The sequence below is a fragment of the Cryptomeria japonica genome, chromosome 9, assembly GCF_030272615.1.
Source record: "Cryptomeria japonica chromosome 9, Sugi_1.0, whole genome shotgun sequence".
Lineage (NCBI taxonomy): Eukaryota > Viridiplantae > Streptophyta > Pinopsida > Cupressales > Cupressaceae > Cryptomeria > Cryptomeria japonica.
The window spans coordinates 86579665-86600878 of record NC_081413.1 but is presented as its reverse complement, the minus strand read 5'-3'; the positions used below and the strand labels follow the sequence as shown (position 1 = coordinate 86600878).

Here is a 21214-nt window from a genome sequence, read left to right as displayed (position 1 = left end):
TCATTTGGTAATTGGTAGCTCTTCTTAAAGTTGGTGCCTTTATTTTAACCACATTTAGATGACATAGATTTTCCTAAGTGGTAATTTGTGAAAACAAAATTGCTTTGATTAACAAATAAACCAAACTGTGATATTTTACGATTTAATTAGAACTTATCAAAATTTTTTGCAATGACTTCAAAATGAAATTAAATTCACGCTGCTCCAAAACTATCTCAATATTAAAGAAAATGCAAAAGGAGAAATAATGAAGGAGAAAATAAAAGCAAGGAGGAAGTATATCCACATTACCAATTTCTTCTGTGGCATTTATCACCAAGCCTCATAAATCCTCAAACTGGCTATGACATTACCAGACCTTTTCAATCTTCTAAAATAAATTTTATCATAATTGGTGCAATCTTCTAAGGAAAGTAACATAGTTACATAAATGCTTCTTGTTATTTGACCATAATGATGCATACAACTAATGTTGGGATTCAATTCAACATCAGATTTTGTAGATGTGTGTAAGAGTTTTTTTGTTGCACAAGCATTTTCAAAGGTGTACATAATGAAACTCATGTCGATCCAATCTGTACAGATTATAATAAATAGATAGATGAAAAACGTCTGGACTGTTACAAGAGATTTCAAATTTCTTCCATTCCTTCCGTTTGTCCTACATACAAACTTGACCTTGGCTTTTATAATACACAATCCCTTTCTAGTCATGAAACTGACAAAATTGAATCTATTTGGAAACTGATTTAGAATTTTGTTGTAATTGGATTTGTAACAGGCTGTTTGTGCTTCCAGCATCCACTTGGTAAGTCTGGTTTTGTTTGTTTGTTACTTTGGTTATACAATGAACTGCTGAACTTCACATACCTGCCCTTAACTGACTCAATGCCCTTTGTTTTCCTGTATAACCTGTGTGGAACTGACAAAAAAATTCAGAAAATAATGTTAATTTAATTATGAGACCACAAATATAAAAAATCACTCTTTGTTTGTGTCTGTGATGTTTTTAGAATAATAATTCTGGCGCTTTTATTTTGTCTTGTTGTTTTGTTTGTCAAGCATTGATAATGTGAGTATGATTTTGCATTGGTAACTTCCTTAAGCTGACTTCAGGTGCTTTGTTCTTCCTGCAAAATGCATTACTAAGTTATTAAATCTATGCTACTGGTTCACCTAGGAAAAGGCCTGGGTCATAGTCCAGTTCGAACCCGGTACGGGATATGAGTCCGGTCCCTTGTTGGTCCGGCCAGGGTTCCACCCATGTACTGTTGGTACGGCCCAGATGGACCCGAGCAAACCAGGACTCATTTTGCATTCTGCTGCAGACAATGGAAACACTTTCTTCCTCAGTGATCTGACTTCTGCTATGGCAATGGAAAGGAATCGCCTTCTTCATTGTTCAATCTGCGGCGTATCAATTTCTTTCAGATGCTGTAAAAAATCCTGATAAACATAAGGGGTATTTGGGCTGCCGTAAATGTCCAAAGCTAAGCTTAATATATTTTTTTATATATATAAGAGTCATATATATAAGCTAAGCTATATATATATATATATATATGCCGAACCTGCGAACAAAATCTGAGCCGGTAACTTAGTATTAAATTAAACAATAGAACAATATCAACACAAAAGCTAGATTTCACAGACAAGAAACCGACTATCTTTTCTAATCTGCTAAACACCAAAACAAAACAACCTTATTATAACAATTGGGCTGCCTTTAACCCATGGACTTCCAGTGTGCTGTTCAGACTTGGGAACTACCCAGGTCATTTGATGCTGTTTTAAAACAAGGACCTTTTCTTTCTTTATGTATTCAGTGTTAAAATAAGCCTATTTTATGTCTCTTGTCGTTTTAAAAGAATAAAAGTTCAATTCACGTTATTTAATTCTGTGCTCTTAAAAGAATAAACCTGTCCATATTTATGTCAGTGGTTCTTTGAAAGTTAAAGCTTGAGCTTCAGTTTTTCTTAAGGTCTTAATTTATTGGGTGGTCTTTTAATTCAATAGACCCTATTGTTTTGTTTAAAACCTAGATCTTTTAAATTGTATAAAGTCACTCTAAATTCTAAACCCGATTCACTTTTACCTGGTTGGCTTTAATTAACATGTGGCCACTACAAAACTTTAGTTTAAAAGTAAAAAATGCTTTTAGAAAGTCTAAATAAATACTGAACATGTAGCTTTATGTTCTTTAGCAACTGCCATTTTAGGATTACATTGTTAAGCTTAAGCATGGAAATTGTTAGTCTGGTAACTGTAAGCCCACAAATGAATGTTATTTATTAATTGTAATTTTTTGGAAATAACAATTAATCATTTTTTCTACTAACTTTAGTTTCCCCTTATTATAGATTTACTTTAAGTGTTATCTTTGTGTAAGGAATAAAAGTGCATACCCAGAAACCAAAGTCTCCTTATGATTTATGTAAATTCAATACTTAATATTAAATCTAATATCTAATCATATTGATGAATCAATTAGATTTACTTCCAAGTGCTATCTTTGTGTAAGAAATAAAAGTGCATACCCAGAAACCAAAGTCTCCTTATGATTTAAGTAAATTTAATACTTGATATTAAGTCTACTCATATTGATGAATCAATTAAGGTGTTAGGTTTTGTCAGAGACAAACCAATGTGAACCAAATGCATGAGTGACATCAAAGACACAGATAATGAAAACCAGAAAGTCAGTTTAGGTTGACACAGATAATCAAGATCACCTCAAATGAACAAGAACAAAAATGATGCAGGATGTAAAATATTCAAAAGCCAGGAGCCTGTAGATTCTTGTGACAACTAGGGTGTGTTATTGTGACAACATGGCGTAATGTACTTTTATAGCAGTTTGTGTGATCTTTTGTAATCCGTAGACGTTTGCCTTTGGTCCTTTGTTGAGGTTCTTGTCTCGTGCAACTGATGAGATTTTTAATTAGTGTGTGATTCCTTTCCGCTCTTTCTTTGGTCAGAGCTTATACTATTATTTCTTTCTATTTTGAACATGCATGTTTTCAGTTTGAAAAAATATACTGCTTTTGAGCCATTGAAATCCAAGTATGTTGTCTATCTTTCCAAGTTGATTACCATACATAGTGGTTGACAAATGACAGCCCCTTATGCTTTATATATAATGTTTGAGATTTACCTGTGTCAGATATTATAATTTATTTCTTTATTGGCATCATTACTTAAAACTAAAAGTTCATGATTGCATACGCAAAATATTTGAGTTGTGTCGTTAACTTCCTATCAATTTTATTTTTTATAAAATTGTTGATTTCAAGAGTCCAGGGTTTGATCACTTTTGTTAGTGCATGCAGAGATATTGTAGCAACTTCATTGTCTTACTCCAGAACTCCGGTGAATTTGTTTTTTTTTGATGAATAGGTTTCTTGATTATCATTTATGAAATAATATTACATACATTCACAAAAAAAGGTGGGTGGAGAAAAATCACACTCCTGGAGTCCTCATGGGGTTAAAGCCCGGAGCATAAAACATAGAAACAAATACAAAACTGCGTGTTACAGAAGAAGAAAAAAAAGATAATGATAAAAATGTTGATTAATTTTTTAGTTGTGTTCGAAGATGAAAACATGTTTCTTTCAATATTTGTGTCCTTGGCACACTTGTTTGTGCATTGGAAACAAAGCTCCTTTATGTTCTTTTTCAGTTTTCCTTGATTGCTATCCCAGAAACGGTTGGTATAGTGTTGTTAATTGTAATGTCCAAATCAACTATATAAAGCTACAAAAACAAATTAATGGAAAGTGCTAAGTAGATTAATAGAAAGTGCTATTTAGAAGGCAAACCTAATTACAAGAAAGTAGCTGAGGCCTGTTTGCCCATGTATCATCCATGTACATTATTATAAAATGAAGATAAAATGTAAGTAAACTATTTATGAGGGTGTTCAATATGTTAAGATTTAGGGTCATGACAAATTTAAATACCTTGTTGCTTTGTTATTATCTTGGCTCTGATAGTGATGTCTGATGCAAAGATCACAATTTTCCACAGAACTTTATGTAGAAAACAGATATGATATAGATTAAAAACTGTCAAAAAAGACCTTGATTTTACTGACATAACTAAAATTGTCACCGTCTATTTGTGATTTTCTTACAGTTTTCATTGGATTCGACGTATAGGGAAGCCTGCTTCTAAGGCAATTGCACCGATAGTAGTATCAAATCATGTATCATATACAGATCCAATATTCTTCTTTTATGAGCTATTCCCAAGCATTGTCACATCAGAGACACATGACAAGATTCCATTCGTAGGGACAATTATCAGGGCTATGCAGGTGTTAACGCGTATATTACCATTCTGTATACTTACATTTTGGAAATTCTCTATGCAGTTATTAAACTTTTAAGTCAAACTAACTTTGATTATTAATCTTTTTCTTCAGGTAATATATGTGGATAGATTATCACGAAAATCACGGAAGCATGCTGTAGCTGAAATAAAGGTAAATGAGGCAAATTGACTACCATTTCTTGGAAAATCGTTAGCGTTATACTATTAATCTTGGAGTGATAGGCAATAGAGCAAATGTGACTGCTCATAAAACTATTATATGCCTCGCAGTGGTTATGATACACCTGTTAGATTACAAGGGAAAACAATCATATTGTTTTGTTAATGTCTGGGAATTTTTTTTTACAATATTTACCATGTCTCTTCTATCATAATGGTACTCAAAATCTTGTAAATCATATTGTTTTATTATTATTATGTTTTTCTTGAAAATGACAGCTTCCTCTACAGGTAACAAGTAATGTAATGGCTTTTAAAATGGTACCTTTGTTGAATGCTTTGTTGTTTAAAATTTAAAATCTGATGTAAATACAATATGAAAAAGATCTCAAAGATATTAGCAAATAGAATTCAGCTGTTGCTCTCAAAAAATCATATTGCTGGTCCATATTAGCTTTTTTAGGCTGCAAATCTTTGATGAATCATAGTTGCAAAAGAAGAGCCTCATTTTATAGACATGCAAGGATGCTCAGTGCTGCTTTTCAAATTAGATCTGTCAAATTCATCTGACAATAGCAACTTGAGGTTAATATCAAAAGCAATGGAAAGATGTGGCTTTCATGGAAACATTATATTATGGATTAATGACTCCAGTTCTACTTCAGATTTTTCCATGTTGATAAATGGATCCCCAGGTTTGCTCTTCCTTTATTGAAGGGAATCAAGAAAGGCGATTCATCAATATATTTAATCATAATCATAATCATGGTTGATGGATTAAATCAGATATTACAAAAATCCAAAGAGGGTCTGTAGCAACATTACATGGATGAAGGTACACCAATCTGCAATATGCAGATGACTCATTACAACTTTCTACCAAAGTAGGTTACAAGTTCTCAAAACAGATGTTGTAAGTATACCAATCTGCAATATGCAGATGACACATTACAATTTTCTACTAAAGGAGGTTAAAAGCCGTCAAAACAGATTCTGTAAATATACCAACAGGTCTGAAGACAGCATATTAATGCAAATGAATCTCAAATTTTATTTCAGTATATACCCAGTTGGGAAGAAGAATTTTATCATGAATTATATTTGTGCTTCCTATTGGCATAGACAACACAAAATTGTAGATTGGGTAGAGATAATGAATCAAATACATGTAAAACTCAATAATTGGAATACAAGCTGGCTAATATTATTAGGTAGAATATGGCTGATTAATGGGGACTACAAGCAATGCAGAGGCATATGCTAACAATATATTATGAAAAGTAGAGTATGGAAAGATTACCAAGATATTCATTCAATTTAGTGAAAGGAGGAGTCAAAGCATCCTTATATAACATTGGCATAGACCACACAAAATTGTAGATTGAGTAGAGATAATGAATCAAATGCATAAAAACTCAATAATTGGATTACCAGATGGCTAATAATCTTAGGAAGAACATGGTTGATCAATAAGGACTATAAGCAATGCAGATGCATATGCTAACAGTTTATTACAAAAAATAGAGCATAGAGATCACTGAGATATTCATTCAACTTAATGAGATTAGGAGTGGAAGCATCCTCATATAAGATTACAATAGACTTATAAAATGTGGATAAGAACAACTAAACTAGGAAGACAAAAAACAAAAAGCAGACTAAAGTCAGAACAACTTTATTGAAGTCTAAGATAAAAGTTAATTGACCAATACTACATATTAATTAGTTAAATACCCTCTAATGCTGAATCTACAAACTACACCAAACTTATCCCAAAATTTTACAAATTTGTCAAGACTCAAAGACTTGGTAAGAATGTTTGCAATTTGGTCCTTTGTTAGACAAAACCACAACATAATAGATCCCTCTTCTACAAGTTGTTCGATGAAGTGACAATGTAATTCCACATGTTTGGTATACCCATGGAAAATTGGATTCTTGGCAAGTTTGAACACCACTCTATTGTCATAGAATTGGGAAATAGGCTTAGATTGTGAAATCTTTAGAAAGCATCCACCCTCCTAAGTCAAAATGCCTCGCTGATTTTATGTTGACATTATTATTTGTCATTGATGTCAATAGATGCAGTAATATAGTTCTTGAAGATATGTTTGTCTGGAAAATTCAATAATGTTATGCATTTCCACATTTTGGACTCTACATTAGTATTTTGAATGTACAGATTGCAGTTTTGTTATCACAGCAGTATATAGTATATACAACTAACTGTAATCTGCTAACATATGAGATCTTACCAGACTTTTGTGATACAGTCCGCACTGCATACAGCATGAAAGTGTTTTCAGAAAAAACATCTAAAGATGATCTTCGATCTGTGTTATTGGGTCATATACACTACTTTGAATAATGCACACAGCATCAGCAAAGGCTGTTCGATGGTTTTTTTGTTCTAGAAAAATGGTTTATTTCTAGAAACATTTCATCGGGTCTGCACAAAGTTTTGTTGTGATTTTATTTAAACTTTCTAAAGACTTTTAAAGTTCAATGGGTGAAAGGCTTTGGACTTTATCAATAACATATTGTGTAAAGTATTTATTCACACTGTATTGGGTGGTTAGAATATATGCCTTGGTGGCAAAAGCTACGGTGTTATGACAAGCCATGTTGCAAGTGGTTAAGACAGCAGTTAGAAGGACTACAAACTGATTAGGTTAGACAGCGGTTGGAAGAACTACAACTTCCTAACCGATAATAAGAAGCCATAAATATTATCATCATTTATTCAATGTTTTTTTGTGTGTGAGAATGTTCGACGATGACTGAGTTTTTGAAGATAGAAACCTGAAGTGTATTTGTAATCAGATTGCAACGATCTTCGAGAATGTTAAAAAACTTTGTAATGTTTGAGAAATGAATGATATGTCAAAGAGTGACTTGAAACGAATGCAGCTAATTGGAGGTTTTTTAAAGTTCTGAAGGAAAAGAGAGGTATACTGTGTTTGTTTAATTTTTGACAAATTAAATAGCAATCAGGTTCATCATTAGCAGCCATAGTCCATTTTATCGTTGAAAATCAGATTTATAGTCTGTTTTATTGTTGAAAATCAGATTCCAGAATTCTTTATAAGTTTCTGTAGAATCAGATTGAGAACAGAGTCAGCAGTGGCAAATATCATTTGTACTGATTTGTTGAAGTTGTGATCAAGTTATGTGAACAGGATTATTTGGAGGTTGAAGACCGTAAACAAAGTTCTATTTACAGATCTTTATTTGTTTTCAGATAGACAGAAACATACTAATTTTTAGTATTGGTTTCAGTGCATTATCTTGTAGTTATACAGAGACTGTTGACATTAAGACTTGTTATATTTAGTACATTTTTCTGTCTTAATGTTTTAGATTGTTGGAGTTGATTTGTATATTTGATCTGAAAATAAACATGTTGATTTGTATATTTGATCTGAAAATAAACATACCTTGTAACTGAGTTATTTCTAGAGTTGGTGCTCTAAGTCTCTGGAGTTGGTGCTCTAAGTTTCTTGAGCTGGTGCTTAAGTCATTGTATTGTGTACTTGGAGGGTTGCTGCTCTCATAAGAACTTTCATTGAGTTGGTGCGCTTATGGATAGGGGTTTGGTGACTCCTTAGGGTTGGTGCTCTTATGGATAGGGGTTTGGTGACTCCTTAGGGTTGGTGCTCTTATGGATAGGGGTTTGGTGACTCCTTAGGGTTGGTGCCCTTAAACACTGTAATTAAAGTTTCAATCGTGAGGCTGGATTAGGACATAGATCCTAGCAGCGTTCTCACCGTGTTTTTCCCATCTTGGGTTTCCACGTAAATCTCGTGCATCTCTTTTCATTCCTTTCAGTTTTCAGATTGAAGCTTATTAAAAGTTTAAGCTGTTTAAGAATTAATTTGATAAGGATTGAAGTTTTATTTACTACTGATAAATCGTTCATATAAATTCAAGGTAAAGGTTCTCTAAGCGTTAATGATACTTTAAAAGTACGTAATGTTTGGTATGTAGAGAAACTGAAGTATAATCTATTGAGTGTCAGTCAATTATGTGACAATGGATGTTTGGTAACCTTTAATGCTCAAGGGTGTGAAATTGGAGAAGTTAATTCAGGCAGGTTGATCGCTGAAGGCAAAAGAATAGAGAGCAATGTCTATGATATGAGAAAGATAACAGGTAAACGATTTGAGCAAATTAATAATAGTTGGCTTCAGCACAGATGGAAGCTAGAGATTTTATCAAAGCATTTGCTTAGGGAAAGTGCTTTATTTCAAGTTTTATATCCCCCGTCCCTTTGTCATTGATGTCGAAGGGGGAGAATGGTTGTTTAGTTTATTTCAAAGTGATAATGTTGAGCATAGTAGATACTTCATGTTTTAGTTCTGGTTTGGTTACAGATTCAAAGTTCAACTTTGTGTGTTTTGCAGCAGTTGTTCAGTTTGTTTCAGTTGGATTGTTCAGTATGCTTTGATGGTAGTTTCTAGTTTTGGCAGGGATGTTGTTTATTTTGCTTGTAGGGATATTCATATTTGATTGCAAAAGCTTCTGATTTGATTCAATTATGTTTTTTAATGATGTATATGTTTTGTGTTTTGACATTACTGCCAAAGGGGGAGATTGTTGACATTATTATTTGTTATTGATGTCAATAGATTTTTTTTGATCGGTAGATATTTCATTGTATTAATATATCAAAAAACATACATTGTTTATATCATGCAAGTTTATAAAAAAGCAGTCTATGAATATTCTACCCTTGAAACCCTGTTCATCCTAACCCCGACCACCCAGAATTGTTATCAGTCTTTACAAAATGGGCATGAGTCCCCTTTACAAAAAGCATAGTATCAAAATGTAACACTATTGATCATTCTTCACATGCTCAGCTCCTGTGAGGCAATCTCTTTTCCTTGGCTCTCCTTCACATTTGCTCCTACCTGCCTGTCAGGTTCGTTGCATGGAATCACCATGCTTGGCGATGATGTACTACCTTTCAATAATCTCCTCCTCTTTGCATTGTATGAGCCCACTGGGCAACCTCTTTTCTTTTTAGTGGGAGATGCTTCCTTCGTCTGAATTTGGTCCTTTGTCCTCGGTATCCATTTTGCCAACTCCTCTTGCACCATATGAGCTTCCTTAGACTTGAGAAAATCCTTGACTCCTTGGAGATCAATCTGTGCAAAAGCCCGACTAACTTCCTTGTTGTTATTTGCATTCCAAAGAAGGAAAGGCCTCGATGGTGGTGTGAATTCACCGTGTAGCCAATCACCGCCAAGAAAAACAAACCCTTCACCCTGTTTCGCCATGCCTATGAGACTTGCTAAGCCCCAACACCAGTTGTCCTTCACGCAATTATGTATTAACCAAAATACCGTCTCACTTGCCTCAAACTCTAGACACCAAGCCATAAAGAGGGAAGTGATGTGAATGTTAGTGCTATACTTCTATTGGGCATTTGGATATTCATCCCCCAGTACAATCTTCACTCTATTCAGAAAAGATTGGTTTGTGATTTTGAAAACATGGCTTAGGCGCTCATCCGAAATCTTTCCCCAAAAGGCCACCATTGGTTTGGTGGATTGTAAGGAGAAATTTGCCTGCATGTTGCCTTCTTCCCTTGCTTTCAAGCACAAAGTACTTCTCACCTCTTCCAGTCTGTTAGCTATCAAACTTGGTGCCTAATCTCGAAATGAAAGGCAGACATCCATCCCCATCAGTTAAAAAAACCCTGCTGCCAACACCTATCAACTACAGATCAATTAATGTGACTTTGATAGACATTTACCACTCTTATGTATACATACAGACCAGCCATTGTGAATGGAAACTTTCTCCTTCACACTTATCAAAGCAATCAACTTGAGGAGCGACTGCAGATACGTCACATTTGCCCTGAAAAATCATTCAAAATCCTTTGTTGTTTGAAACTTATTGCCACCTCATCCAATCTGTTCCAAATGTAATCTACATCCTTGCTTTGATCCTCCTTATTGTCCTGCCGCACGAGGCAAAGATCTCATCCAATTCATTAGCACCAACTTGGCCGCCCGAGGTTAATGAAATATCATTGTTTCCTTACTTCCGTATTCTCTCCACCACCTGCAGTAATTGCCAACTCCATCAAACCTACCTAACCTCCGATGCTCCGAACGTTTAGAATTTGCCAACTCGGCCTTGAATTCGTTGTCCACTTAGCTCCCATCATTAAAAAGAAGCCATAAATATTATCATCATTTATTCAATGGTTTTTTATGTGTGTGAGAATGTTCGATAATGACTGAGTTTTTGAAGATAGAAACCTGAAGTATATTTGTAATCAGATTGCAAGGATCTTGAAGAATGTTAAAAAACTTTGTAATGTTTGAGAATGAATGCTATGTCAAAGAATGACTTGAAACGAATGCAGAGTATTGGAGGTTTTCTTAAGTTCTGAAGGAAAAGAGAGGTATACTGTGTTTGTCCAGTTTTTGACAAATTAAATAGCAATCAGGTTCATCATTAGCAGCCATACATAGTCTGTTCTACAGTCTACCGTTGACAATCAGATTATAAAATTCTGTATAAGTTCATGTAGAATCAGATTGAGAACAGAGTTAGCAGTGGCAAATATCATTTGTACTGATTTGTTGAAGTTGTGGTCAAGTTATGTGAACAGGATTATTTGGGGGTTGAAGAAAGTAAACAAAGTTCTATTTGCAGATATTTATTTGTTTTCAAATATACATAAACACATTAATTTTCAGTATTGGTTTCAGTGCATTATCTTGCAGTTATACAGAGACTATTGACATTAAAACTTGTTATATTTAGTACATTTTTCTGTTTTAATGTTTCAGATTGTTGTAGTTGATTTGTATATTTGATCTGAAAAGAAACATAACTTGTAACTGAGTTATTTCTGGAGTTGGTGCTCTCGTAAGAACTTTCATTGAGTTGGTGCTCTCGTAAGAACTTTCATTGAGTTGGTGCTCTTATAGATAGGGGTTTGGTGACTCCTTAGGGTTGGTGTCCTTAAACATTGTAATTGAAGTTTCGATTGTGAGGCTGGATTAGGACAGTATATCCTAGTAGCATTCTCACCGTGGTTTTCCCATCTTGGGTTTCCACGTAAATCTTGTGCATTGTCTGTGTTGTGCATCTCTTTTCATTCCTTTTAGTATTCAGATTGAAGATTATTAAAAGTTTAAGTTGTTTAAGAATTAAATTCATAAGGATTGAAGTTTTATTTACTACTGATTCACCCCGCCCCTCCCCCTCCCCCCTCTCAGTAGTAAACTTGTGTTCAAACAATTGGTATCAGAGCTAGTGCTTGTTAAAAGGACCTAATCATTCTGAGCAGGTCCTGTAGAACACATGGCTAATCTAGAAGGTTCTTCATCAAATAAGGCACCTCTGTTTGACGGCACCAATTATGCTTTCTGGAGCATTAGAATGGAATGCTATATTTCTTCCTTAGGATTTGATGTTTGGATGGCAATAAAAAATGGTTATACTATGCCTAAACTTCCTTTAATTGATCTTGTAGATAAAAAGATTATGAAAACAATGCTTTCATGGATTGGTCGACTAGGTGTTCTTAGAAGTGTGAAGTCTCATCTTAAGGTCCATCAATTATTTTAGCAGGGTCAGAGAGACTGAGCATGTACTTAGTTATAGAATGATATTATACAATTAGTAACTGCTTTTCCACTCTACATGAGTAGATGCTTCTGTACAAAAGAGTTTAGTTTAGTTCTAGAGCTGAAATTAATATTTTCGATGATTATACAGTGCATGCTTATCTTAGAAGTAGATTAGAAAATGCTTTGATTTTAAATGCTTTAATATTTCTTAGTTTTGGCAGTGAATTCTAAAATTTGAAAAAGTCTGTGTTATCATTATGTGAACTGCCCCATTTTTGTCATTCTATAGTGGGTGATTACATTTTGGATGAGGCCATCTTTTATGATTTTTCTTGAGGAAGATTCTTGTCGAGGATGGATTTAATATTATGAAACTAAAACTGCATCTAGCAACAATTTGCATAATCTAGTAATAGTTTTATTTAGATTAGTATCATACATTGATGTGGTTAGGACCTTAGGTATAAGCTGCGATATGTTGGTTACATTTTTTCATCTTTAACACCTTTGCTAGAAAATGGAAGGGAAACTTAGATGTGGAAAAAAACTAGATGTGGCTGACTCATTGGGGTTAGTGTTGTCTTACAACTAAATAGTAAATTACATATATTTGAGATAATCATAAAGTGGTAAAAAATGAAAGGGGGTGCTAAACATTCTTGTTTACGTAGGCTAATTGTTTCCATCATAAAACGCAAGCATTTTTTATTTTATATTGATTGTGTTCCTTTTCAAGCCAAGATAATACAGATCCTATGTTCCACATTTCACATTGACAACAACTTATTGATTTGTGTTAGGATTTAAATGCAGAGAAAGGCTTCATGCAATGATTTTCCGCAAGTGATGTTGTTTCCAGAAGGGACAACAACTAATGGAAGGGCACTTATTTCATTTCAACTTGGAGCTTTTATTCCTGGTTTTCCAGTCCAACCCGTTGTTGTTAGATATCCTCATGTACATTTTGATCCATCTTGGTAAGAAGGCTGAAGCTTAGTTGTTAGAAGTTTTACTATTTTCATAACTACAGAACACAATTCTACGTAATGAGAAGTATGCCTAATATCATTCATATATGCTTTATAGGGGCAAAATCTCTTTATTGAAGCTCATATTTCGGATGCTAACTCAAATCCACAATTTTATGGAGGTAAGTTGCATATGTGCTATTTGCATTTCTCACTTGTTGAATTGCAAGGTTTCCATGTGAGTTATTTACGTATGTATGTACATACATATATATATATATATATATAGAGAGAGAGAGAGAGAGAGAGAGAGAGAGAGAGAGAGAGAGAGAGAGTTAAATGACTCTTACCACATGGCAATGATGTAGACAAGCATACACTCCATTGAATATTTGATGAAATTTTTTCTTCTCTGAGGGCTTGTAAATAAATTATTTGAAGATTCTTGATATGATGGTTAGCATAGCCCATAACTAATTAAGTTATTACACTATAGTTCAGTTTTTGTGTTGACCTTATTTGACAAAAAATAAAGGCTACTACTATGCACATTGTAAATAAGCAAAGGGATATTAATACAATTTTGATGACTTAGTTTTACATGCTAAATGGTTGAATTTTCATTTTAATATGAAACAGGTGGAGTATCTTCCAGTCATTTTTCCAATAGAAAGCAAAATGGAAAATCCTGCCTTTTTTGCAAAGAAGGTAATTATTGAAACTTGAAAGTGTATTTGAATAATTATATCCTGTTTGTTGATTTCCTGTATTCTCTCGACTTTAGAGTTGAAAAAAAAACTTTTATCACATAAAATTTATATAATGCTTTAGGATTTCTGGCCTGTGCTATAAGCATGACGATTGAGTTTAACTAGCCTGTTTGATATTTTGTGTTGGTAAGTCTGCCATTATCTTGTGGTATCTCAGGTAATTCTGTTTCAGTTGTCTGTGGGTTGACAATCTTGTACACTCTTAATAGGTAATTTCATGTTTATTGTGCTGAATCAAGTTGTCTAACATTTTAACATTGCTGAATATTATTAGATTTTTGTTGTGTTGCTCAGTGTTGCTGGGCACAACAACAGAACATGAATGTGTAGAGCACTTCATTTTGCTGATGCTTGGTTCTAATATTAGAAGCCAAAGCTGCTGTTGTTAGGAACTTATTTTAGTTTATTTTGGGCAGATTGATTTTCTGCATAATTTGTTTTCTGCTCTATTTGGGCAGATTGTGTACTTTATTTAGGTATTTCTTTTTATGCTTTTATTCTAGATGGGTGTCTTATCTGTTGTTTATGACCTTGTGGTGGCTCTATTTTTTGCTCTGAGAACTATTTTTTCATACTGCAAGCATATTTCAAAGTTTATTGTTTGTTTTTTCTGTAAGTTTTTTTTTTGTATGCAAGTTAGGGCAGTTCAGGTCAAGATGGTCGTATTTTATTTAAACCCCCCAGAGTGAAGAATTTGCATACCATGTGCTGAATTTGAACATGGTATCAAAGCAGTGAATCTGAAATCTTCCAAGGTTTGTGGATGGAAAGAGCTGCCCGTCTGTGACAGGGAGTTGTCAGAGGGTTTCAGTGGGTCTACCGTCTTATCACTTATGTCCAAGTTTTAGTGATTGAAGTTGATCTGCGCATATGAGAGGCATATGGACCTGTGATGGGTTGTTGGATTTGATTTGTAGGATCTTCCAATGATTTGAAGGCTGATGTTAACTTGAGATAGGTGACTAATTTATTTCATTGGTTGTAATGCCCAAGTGAATTCAGCTATTGAAGTATTCGGGACATTATGAAGGGCTAAATTGTGTGATGCCCTAGTTGTTCTAGTGATTCAAGTGTTGATTTGCCTTTATGTTAGCTTGCTGATCTGATATAATTTGAGCTGATTTTTTTAGTTTCAATGTGTTTCAGTATTTGTAGACATGCCCACTCTTGATCTCAAAGAGTGTGACTGTGTAGAGGGAGCTTCAAAATTTATTCCTTGGAGCTTTAAAATCATCAAAAGAGGGCATTTTAAATTCACTCCCCAAGGCACTCTTTCTAGTATAGAAGGCATACACGGACACTAAATTGTCAAGTTCTAACTTGGAGAATACATTTAATATCAATTGTGTATCCAAATTTTCAATCTTACAATCCTTCAAGTTTGTTCTTAGTGATTTAAACTTTGCGGTAAAGTCCTATATGTTGTTGAAATTACATGGATTTTAGACTTTTTAGTATATTTTTGAATAAGTGACCTTGGATCTTATCATATATCTAAACAATTTTGGGAATGTATCCCACATAACCATATTTGTGTCTAGGTCCTTAATGTGAAATAGCAACTCTGGAGAGACATCCAAGTGCAAGTAGCCAATGGGCCTCATTACAACTGTTTAGCCATTGTGTCTCTCTAGACTCATCAATTTGTTCAACATTCTCCATGATGAAGCAAGAAAAGATAGAACATAAACTAGCAAGAATGCAATCACAACCATAAGAACAAGAACAGCTCTCCTCCACCCACATTGCTTGCCTCCATTGCCACCCCACGCTCCCACCCAAAATAAATAAATAAATAAAAATTGCCCAACCTAGAAACCGCCCTAGCAAGTACAATTTATTTGGCTCTTTATCTTAGTGTGATTACAATGCATATACAATAAGGAAATTCAAAATGCAATTACAGTGACTTTCATCAGAATTAGATAAAAACATATCAATTTGTAGGGCTTGGAGAGAGCTTTCTAATGCCTCTAAGAGTTCCAAATAGAATCACAACTAAAACCAGGTTTTTGTGCAATGCTCTTGAAGAGGCAAATAGAATCACAACTGAAATTAGGTTTGCTAGACATGGAGGAGCTACCAAATCTAGAGTGCCAAAGAACTTCTTGCTAAAACCATTTGTAAATGTAGAAACTTTTGTTAAATTTAGAGAATTTGCCAAATGTAGAGTCCTTTGCCAAATTCAGAGGAATTAATAAAATTAGCTAGAAGTGTGGGGGCTCTAAGTTTGGAGCTATCTCCAAACTTCACCCAATGCCATGTAGGTTGTGAGTAAGAGGGGTTTGTGTAGAGGTAGAAGGACTAGTTGGTGGGGGTTAAAACCATAGAGGGGTTTGCTATGTTGAGGAAAAGTGGCTTTTGGCTCATAAAAGCTACATAGGCTCTTGAAATAAAGGAAGTTGGAATGTTTTAAAGGTCATGTAAGCCTACCACAAGGTGTTGGCTATAGACTTATTGTTATAAAAGGCCATTGATACAAAACAATGGGTGGCAGATATTTGAGTGCCTCGAAGTAACAAAGTAGGTCATGGGTGTTAGGTCTATTGTTTATAGACTATATCCTCATGCGAAAAAATTATTTAAAAAAATAAATTAAAAACTTTGCAAAAAACTAGAAAAACCACAAGAAAAAAATTGATCCTTATAAGACTTGAACAAGATTTAGATGCCAACACAACTACAATACCATGTAGGATTCAATGAGAATCCAATCACATGAATCTTGGATCTAAATGAGATGAGACAAGTTGCAAATGTTGCAAGAAAACAAATAATCGATGTAGATTGCAAACAATAGCTATTCTGATATTGAGGAAATGAAAAGATACAATACAAAAGATTGTACACAAATATATAGGCCTCTTGGATGGATGAATCAAGGAGATAACATGTCCAAGAGGTCATGATTTTACCTCTTAGTCCCTCCCAATCTAGAGTTAAGTTAACACAACCTAACTACATAAGAGGTGGCCTTGACAAAATAGATGTAGCATCCAACTACCATCAATCAAGGATTGATGAGGTGATGGTTGCACTTGTGTACCTCAAGTCAAGTGTTGAACACATCATTATTAACAACCTAGGATAAAATTATTAAATATTCCTAATATCCTAAGTAAACTTATTAATAGGTGCAATGTTAAACCAACAAGATTGAGGAGCATGCACCAAATGATGGATTAGAGGTTCAGCAAGGACTCGATGTTGAAGAGAGTTTTGAAAGTTTATAGGAAGAAGAAGAGGAACCTCAACCCCAATGCTTGAGAAGGTCCACTTGACAAAGGAGAGTGCTTGAAAGGTATAATTAGAGTCCATTAGATTTTGGATGCATTTTTTATTTGTATACTAATGATGATTATCTTAGAGTTATGAAGGAGGCAATGGAGTTTGTAGATAGTAACTCCTAGAAAGTGGCCGTGGATGGATAGATGGCAGTACTTGAGAAAAACAACACATAGGACTTGGTTGATCTTCCTAAATATAGGAAATCTTTTGGCTGCAAATGGGTTTTAAAGAAAAAAGTTAGTTTAGAGAATAGAATAGAGAAGTACAAAGAAAGGTTAGTGCCTAAGGAATATTCCCAAGTAGAGGGAATTGATTTTGGTGAGATTTTTCTTTTGTTGCAAATTTGTCATCCATTAGCTTCTTGTTATCTATTGTTGTTGCTTATGATCTTGAGGTAGAACAAATGGACGTGAAAACCACTCTTTGAGTTGGAGGAGATCTACATGACACACTAGAGCACTATGAAGTAAAGAGTAAGAAGGGATTCATTTGTAAATTGAAAAAGTCTCTTTATGGTCTTAAATAATCCTCCAGGATGTGGTATTACTAAGAAGTTGGGGTATGTTAGAGCTGAGTCAAATCATTGTTTTACATTGGACAAGATGGTAATCATTTTTTTCGTATTTGTACTATTGGGGTATGCATTTTAGTAATAGTAAGGAGATAATTAGGGCTTTGAAATCTTACCTTTTAGTTAAGTTTGATATGAAGACTTGGGGGAAGCCGATTTCTTCTTAGAGATAGATATTAGGAAAAATAGAGCTATCTTTCAATTAGTGCTTTTTGACACCATGTGAGATTGAGGACATAAACCACATCCCCTATGTTGGTGTAGTTGGTAGTCTTTATCTATTTTATGGATAGGAAAGGACCATTCGATTGTAGTTAAGAGAGTCTTTAGGCATCAAAAAGGCACATCAAAATGTTCTATTTTCTATTGGGGAGGACAAGACTCAAACAAGGTAATGAATGGATATTTAGGGATTATTGAGTAGATTTTGGTAGCAGGAGGTCTACTAGTGGGTATGTGTTTACCTTGTTTGGTGGTGCAATCAATTGGATGAGCAAATGGCAGGTTGTGGTTTTTTTTACTATTAAGATATAATATATGGCAACTAGTCATTCTTGTGAGGAACTAGTTAGTTTCTAGAATTTGTGTTCGAATATTAGGTTGAGGTAGAATACAATTATCATCCATTATGATAGTTATAGTGCATCGATTTGACAAGGGCCCCGCAACTAGAAACTAGCCTCCCATAGAATTGTAGGGGCCCTCCCCCCTTGATTAATTAGTCAATTAATTCGGGGGCAGAATTATCGATAGTTAGGCCTCTTTAGCTATGTTACATGCGAAGCCTCACATCCGCACTAGTTAGTTTCTAGAATTTGTGTTCGAATATTAGGTTGAGGTAGAATACAATTATCATCCATTATGATAGTTATAGTGCATCAATTTGACAAAGAACCCTAGCTTTCATGTATGGAGGAAACACATTGATGGGCGACATGGTGGAAGATAAGTGGGTTAGGATTGAGAAGGTGGATATATTGGCAAATGTTGCAAAATCTTTGACAAGGCCTCTGAGTAGAAATAATTTCAGTCTGGTGGAATGGCTATGGGTATCAACCCCTAGATTTTAGTTCACTTGGTTTCAGCCCTGTATGTTTTTTGCAATCCATATAACTAATGGGAGATAGTTAGGACTAATTGTGCTGTACGCCTTGCAAGTTCTAAATTAATTAATTATTTAATATGTAATATTGTAATAATTGTTTCACTTGGGTGGAATATTGAAGATTTCATTATTGGCACTCTCCACTACATGTCATTAATGTTATGACATTTGTAAGACTCATTGATTTAGGGGGTTACTTAGTGGATTATGTTGAGCATCTTTGACTGGCTAAGAATAGCCATTCGGAAGAGGCATGCGAGTGTGATTATTTCTCAAAGTTGAGAGTGTTGATTATGTAGTATCTAATAATACAATGGTTGTTTGATTTGGAGGCTTGTTTTTCCTAAAAGAGTTTAATCAAGCTATATTGGTGTTATCTCTTGTTTGTGGTTGTCTTATTCTGTTTTCTATTCTTGTTCATTTCTAAGTGCTGTTTAATATGTCCTCACCCTGCTTAAATTTTGAGTAGATTGTGTAGCTCGTAACTCTTGGTAAGATTAATGTAGGAAGTTTTTGCATATTTCTTTCATTAAGCTTGATTCTTGATAATGTTATGCTTTTTTTGGGAACTAGGCATATGTTAAATTGGATGAATGCCAAATGTATTCTGTTCTTCTCTAAGTGAATGTTCCAATGACAAATGCCATAACTAGCTAGTGACAATCACATTTAATGGCAAAATTTCTAATTTTGTGCCCTATAGTATAACTACTTCATTTGCAACAATGCAGGTTGGTTACTCAATGGCGAAGGTAATAAATGTTGTACAATCAGAACATTCACATGGGGATCTGATTCTCGCTACTAGAGCATCACAAATAGGATTGGTGAGAAATTTTTATTGTGTTTTAAGTACAAGGGAAATATGTAATATGAACTTCCAAATTTAAGATTATGTAAATTCTTAAAATATATAAATTTATTTTGAAAAGCCACAAAAGTTAATAAAATAATATTGCAATGAAATTTGAATATAATATTGGTGCCCATTTGAATTGAATTTTGGACGTTTTCTATTCATTTTCTGTTTTAGGACAGTTATTTTGACCAATATTTATAGTATTCTTTTTTGTCTCTCATTGAAGGATGAGAAAAAGAGTTATTCTTTTCAATATGTGATAGGAATAAATCTCTTCTCATGGCCTAGAAATATAAATAATTTAAAAAAATCCAAGTAAATAAAGCCTTATGCTTCCACATAACTAATCTCAAATACCATACCTTTTAAGTCGCGTCTAAACATATTGCTCAATAGAAAAAGAACGAATAAGTTCAAAAGCTCAAATCTGTTACATCCACTTGTTCATTTAAGGTAAGAATAGATAAGAATTTGTAGATATTGTGGAACATTTTCCCCTTGGAATTGTATACACTAACAGGTTTTCATTTATCATCAATACACATCAACTATCATTATGTAGGGATGCCATAATATACTGTAGAATTGTAGACACTTATAGGTTTGCATTTATCATCAATACACATGAAGTATCACTTATGTGTTTGGCATTGCTGCAAAAAGATGGTAGAGTTTTTTATTAGAAAGAAGGCCTTTTGTTCAAGATTGACAAGTTATGCAGAGTTCTAGGAGATAGAAAAATGACATAGAGAGAAGCCCAAATCTCTAAAGTAGTTGGACATTCTCAGAGCTCATAATATTACCACTAACTTACAAAGATATGTTTATCTATCCGAGATGAAATTGATCTAGTTTAGCTCATTCATACAGTGATTTACCTTGTGCAGAACAAAAACCAACTTGAAACTAGGAATTTATACCCTTTAAAAAGGATGTAATCTACTTTGGGATCTATCAAAAACAAGGAAAGGTAAACATTATTAAATGTCATTGTATTTTGTTTCAATAAGATGCACATTTTTTTTTTGCAAAAGATATTTCTGGTTAAGGATCAACACAAAAATTCGTGGATGCTAAGTTGCAGTAATTAATAACTTTCCACCCACAAATGGATGGTCGGACAAACATATCCAATTCAATATCTTTTGCAAAAACTAACTGGAACTTTTGTAATCTAGTAGCTGAATATTTTTTATTTTTATGGCATTTCAATATGTGGAATACTTAATGCATAATCATCACCTTGTTGACTATTTCCATGAATAGTCATGTCTTCTCAGACCTTTCACACATTTGCATTGACAATAATCACAAGGGGAGCCACAAAGCACACAAGCACCTCTAAGTGATGCTAATTCTAGAGGGAAGGGTGATAGTTGATGACTTGATATTGATACATCAACAAAAGGACTTGGTTTCCAATATTCATGCGTCTAGATTAACAAAGTTTTTGGTGCATGCAATACCATATAAATCTACATTGAATTACAACTAATATCACTGTGGGATGTTCCCTATGTTACTTAGGTTCTCTCAACTACAAACTCTTCATACTCAGATG

At 34.1% G+C, this 21214-nt stretch overlaps 1 protein-coding gene across 1 annotated transcript in view; it reads left to right on the top strand.

Annotated features, from left to right (window-relative positions):
• LOC131053061 (lysophospholipid acyltransferase LPEAT2) overlaps positions 1–21214 on the top strand; it is a 94706-nt gene that overhangs the window by 12502 nt on the left and 60990 nt on the right. Inside the window, exons 2-7 of the mRNA XM_057987663.2 lie at positions 4138–4318; positions 4427–4486; positions 12906–13069; positions 13179–13242; positions 13700–13768; positions 19526–19621. Of these exons, the coding sequence (XP_057843646.1) occupies positions 4138–4318; positions 4427–4486; positions 12906–13069; positions 13179–13242; positions 13700–13768; positions 19526–19621 (634 nt within the window). The remainder of the gene's footprint in view (positions 1–4137; positions 4319–4426; positions 4487–12905; positions 13070–13178; positions 13243–13699; positions 13769–19525; positions 19622–21214) is intronic.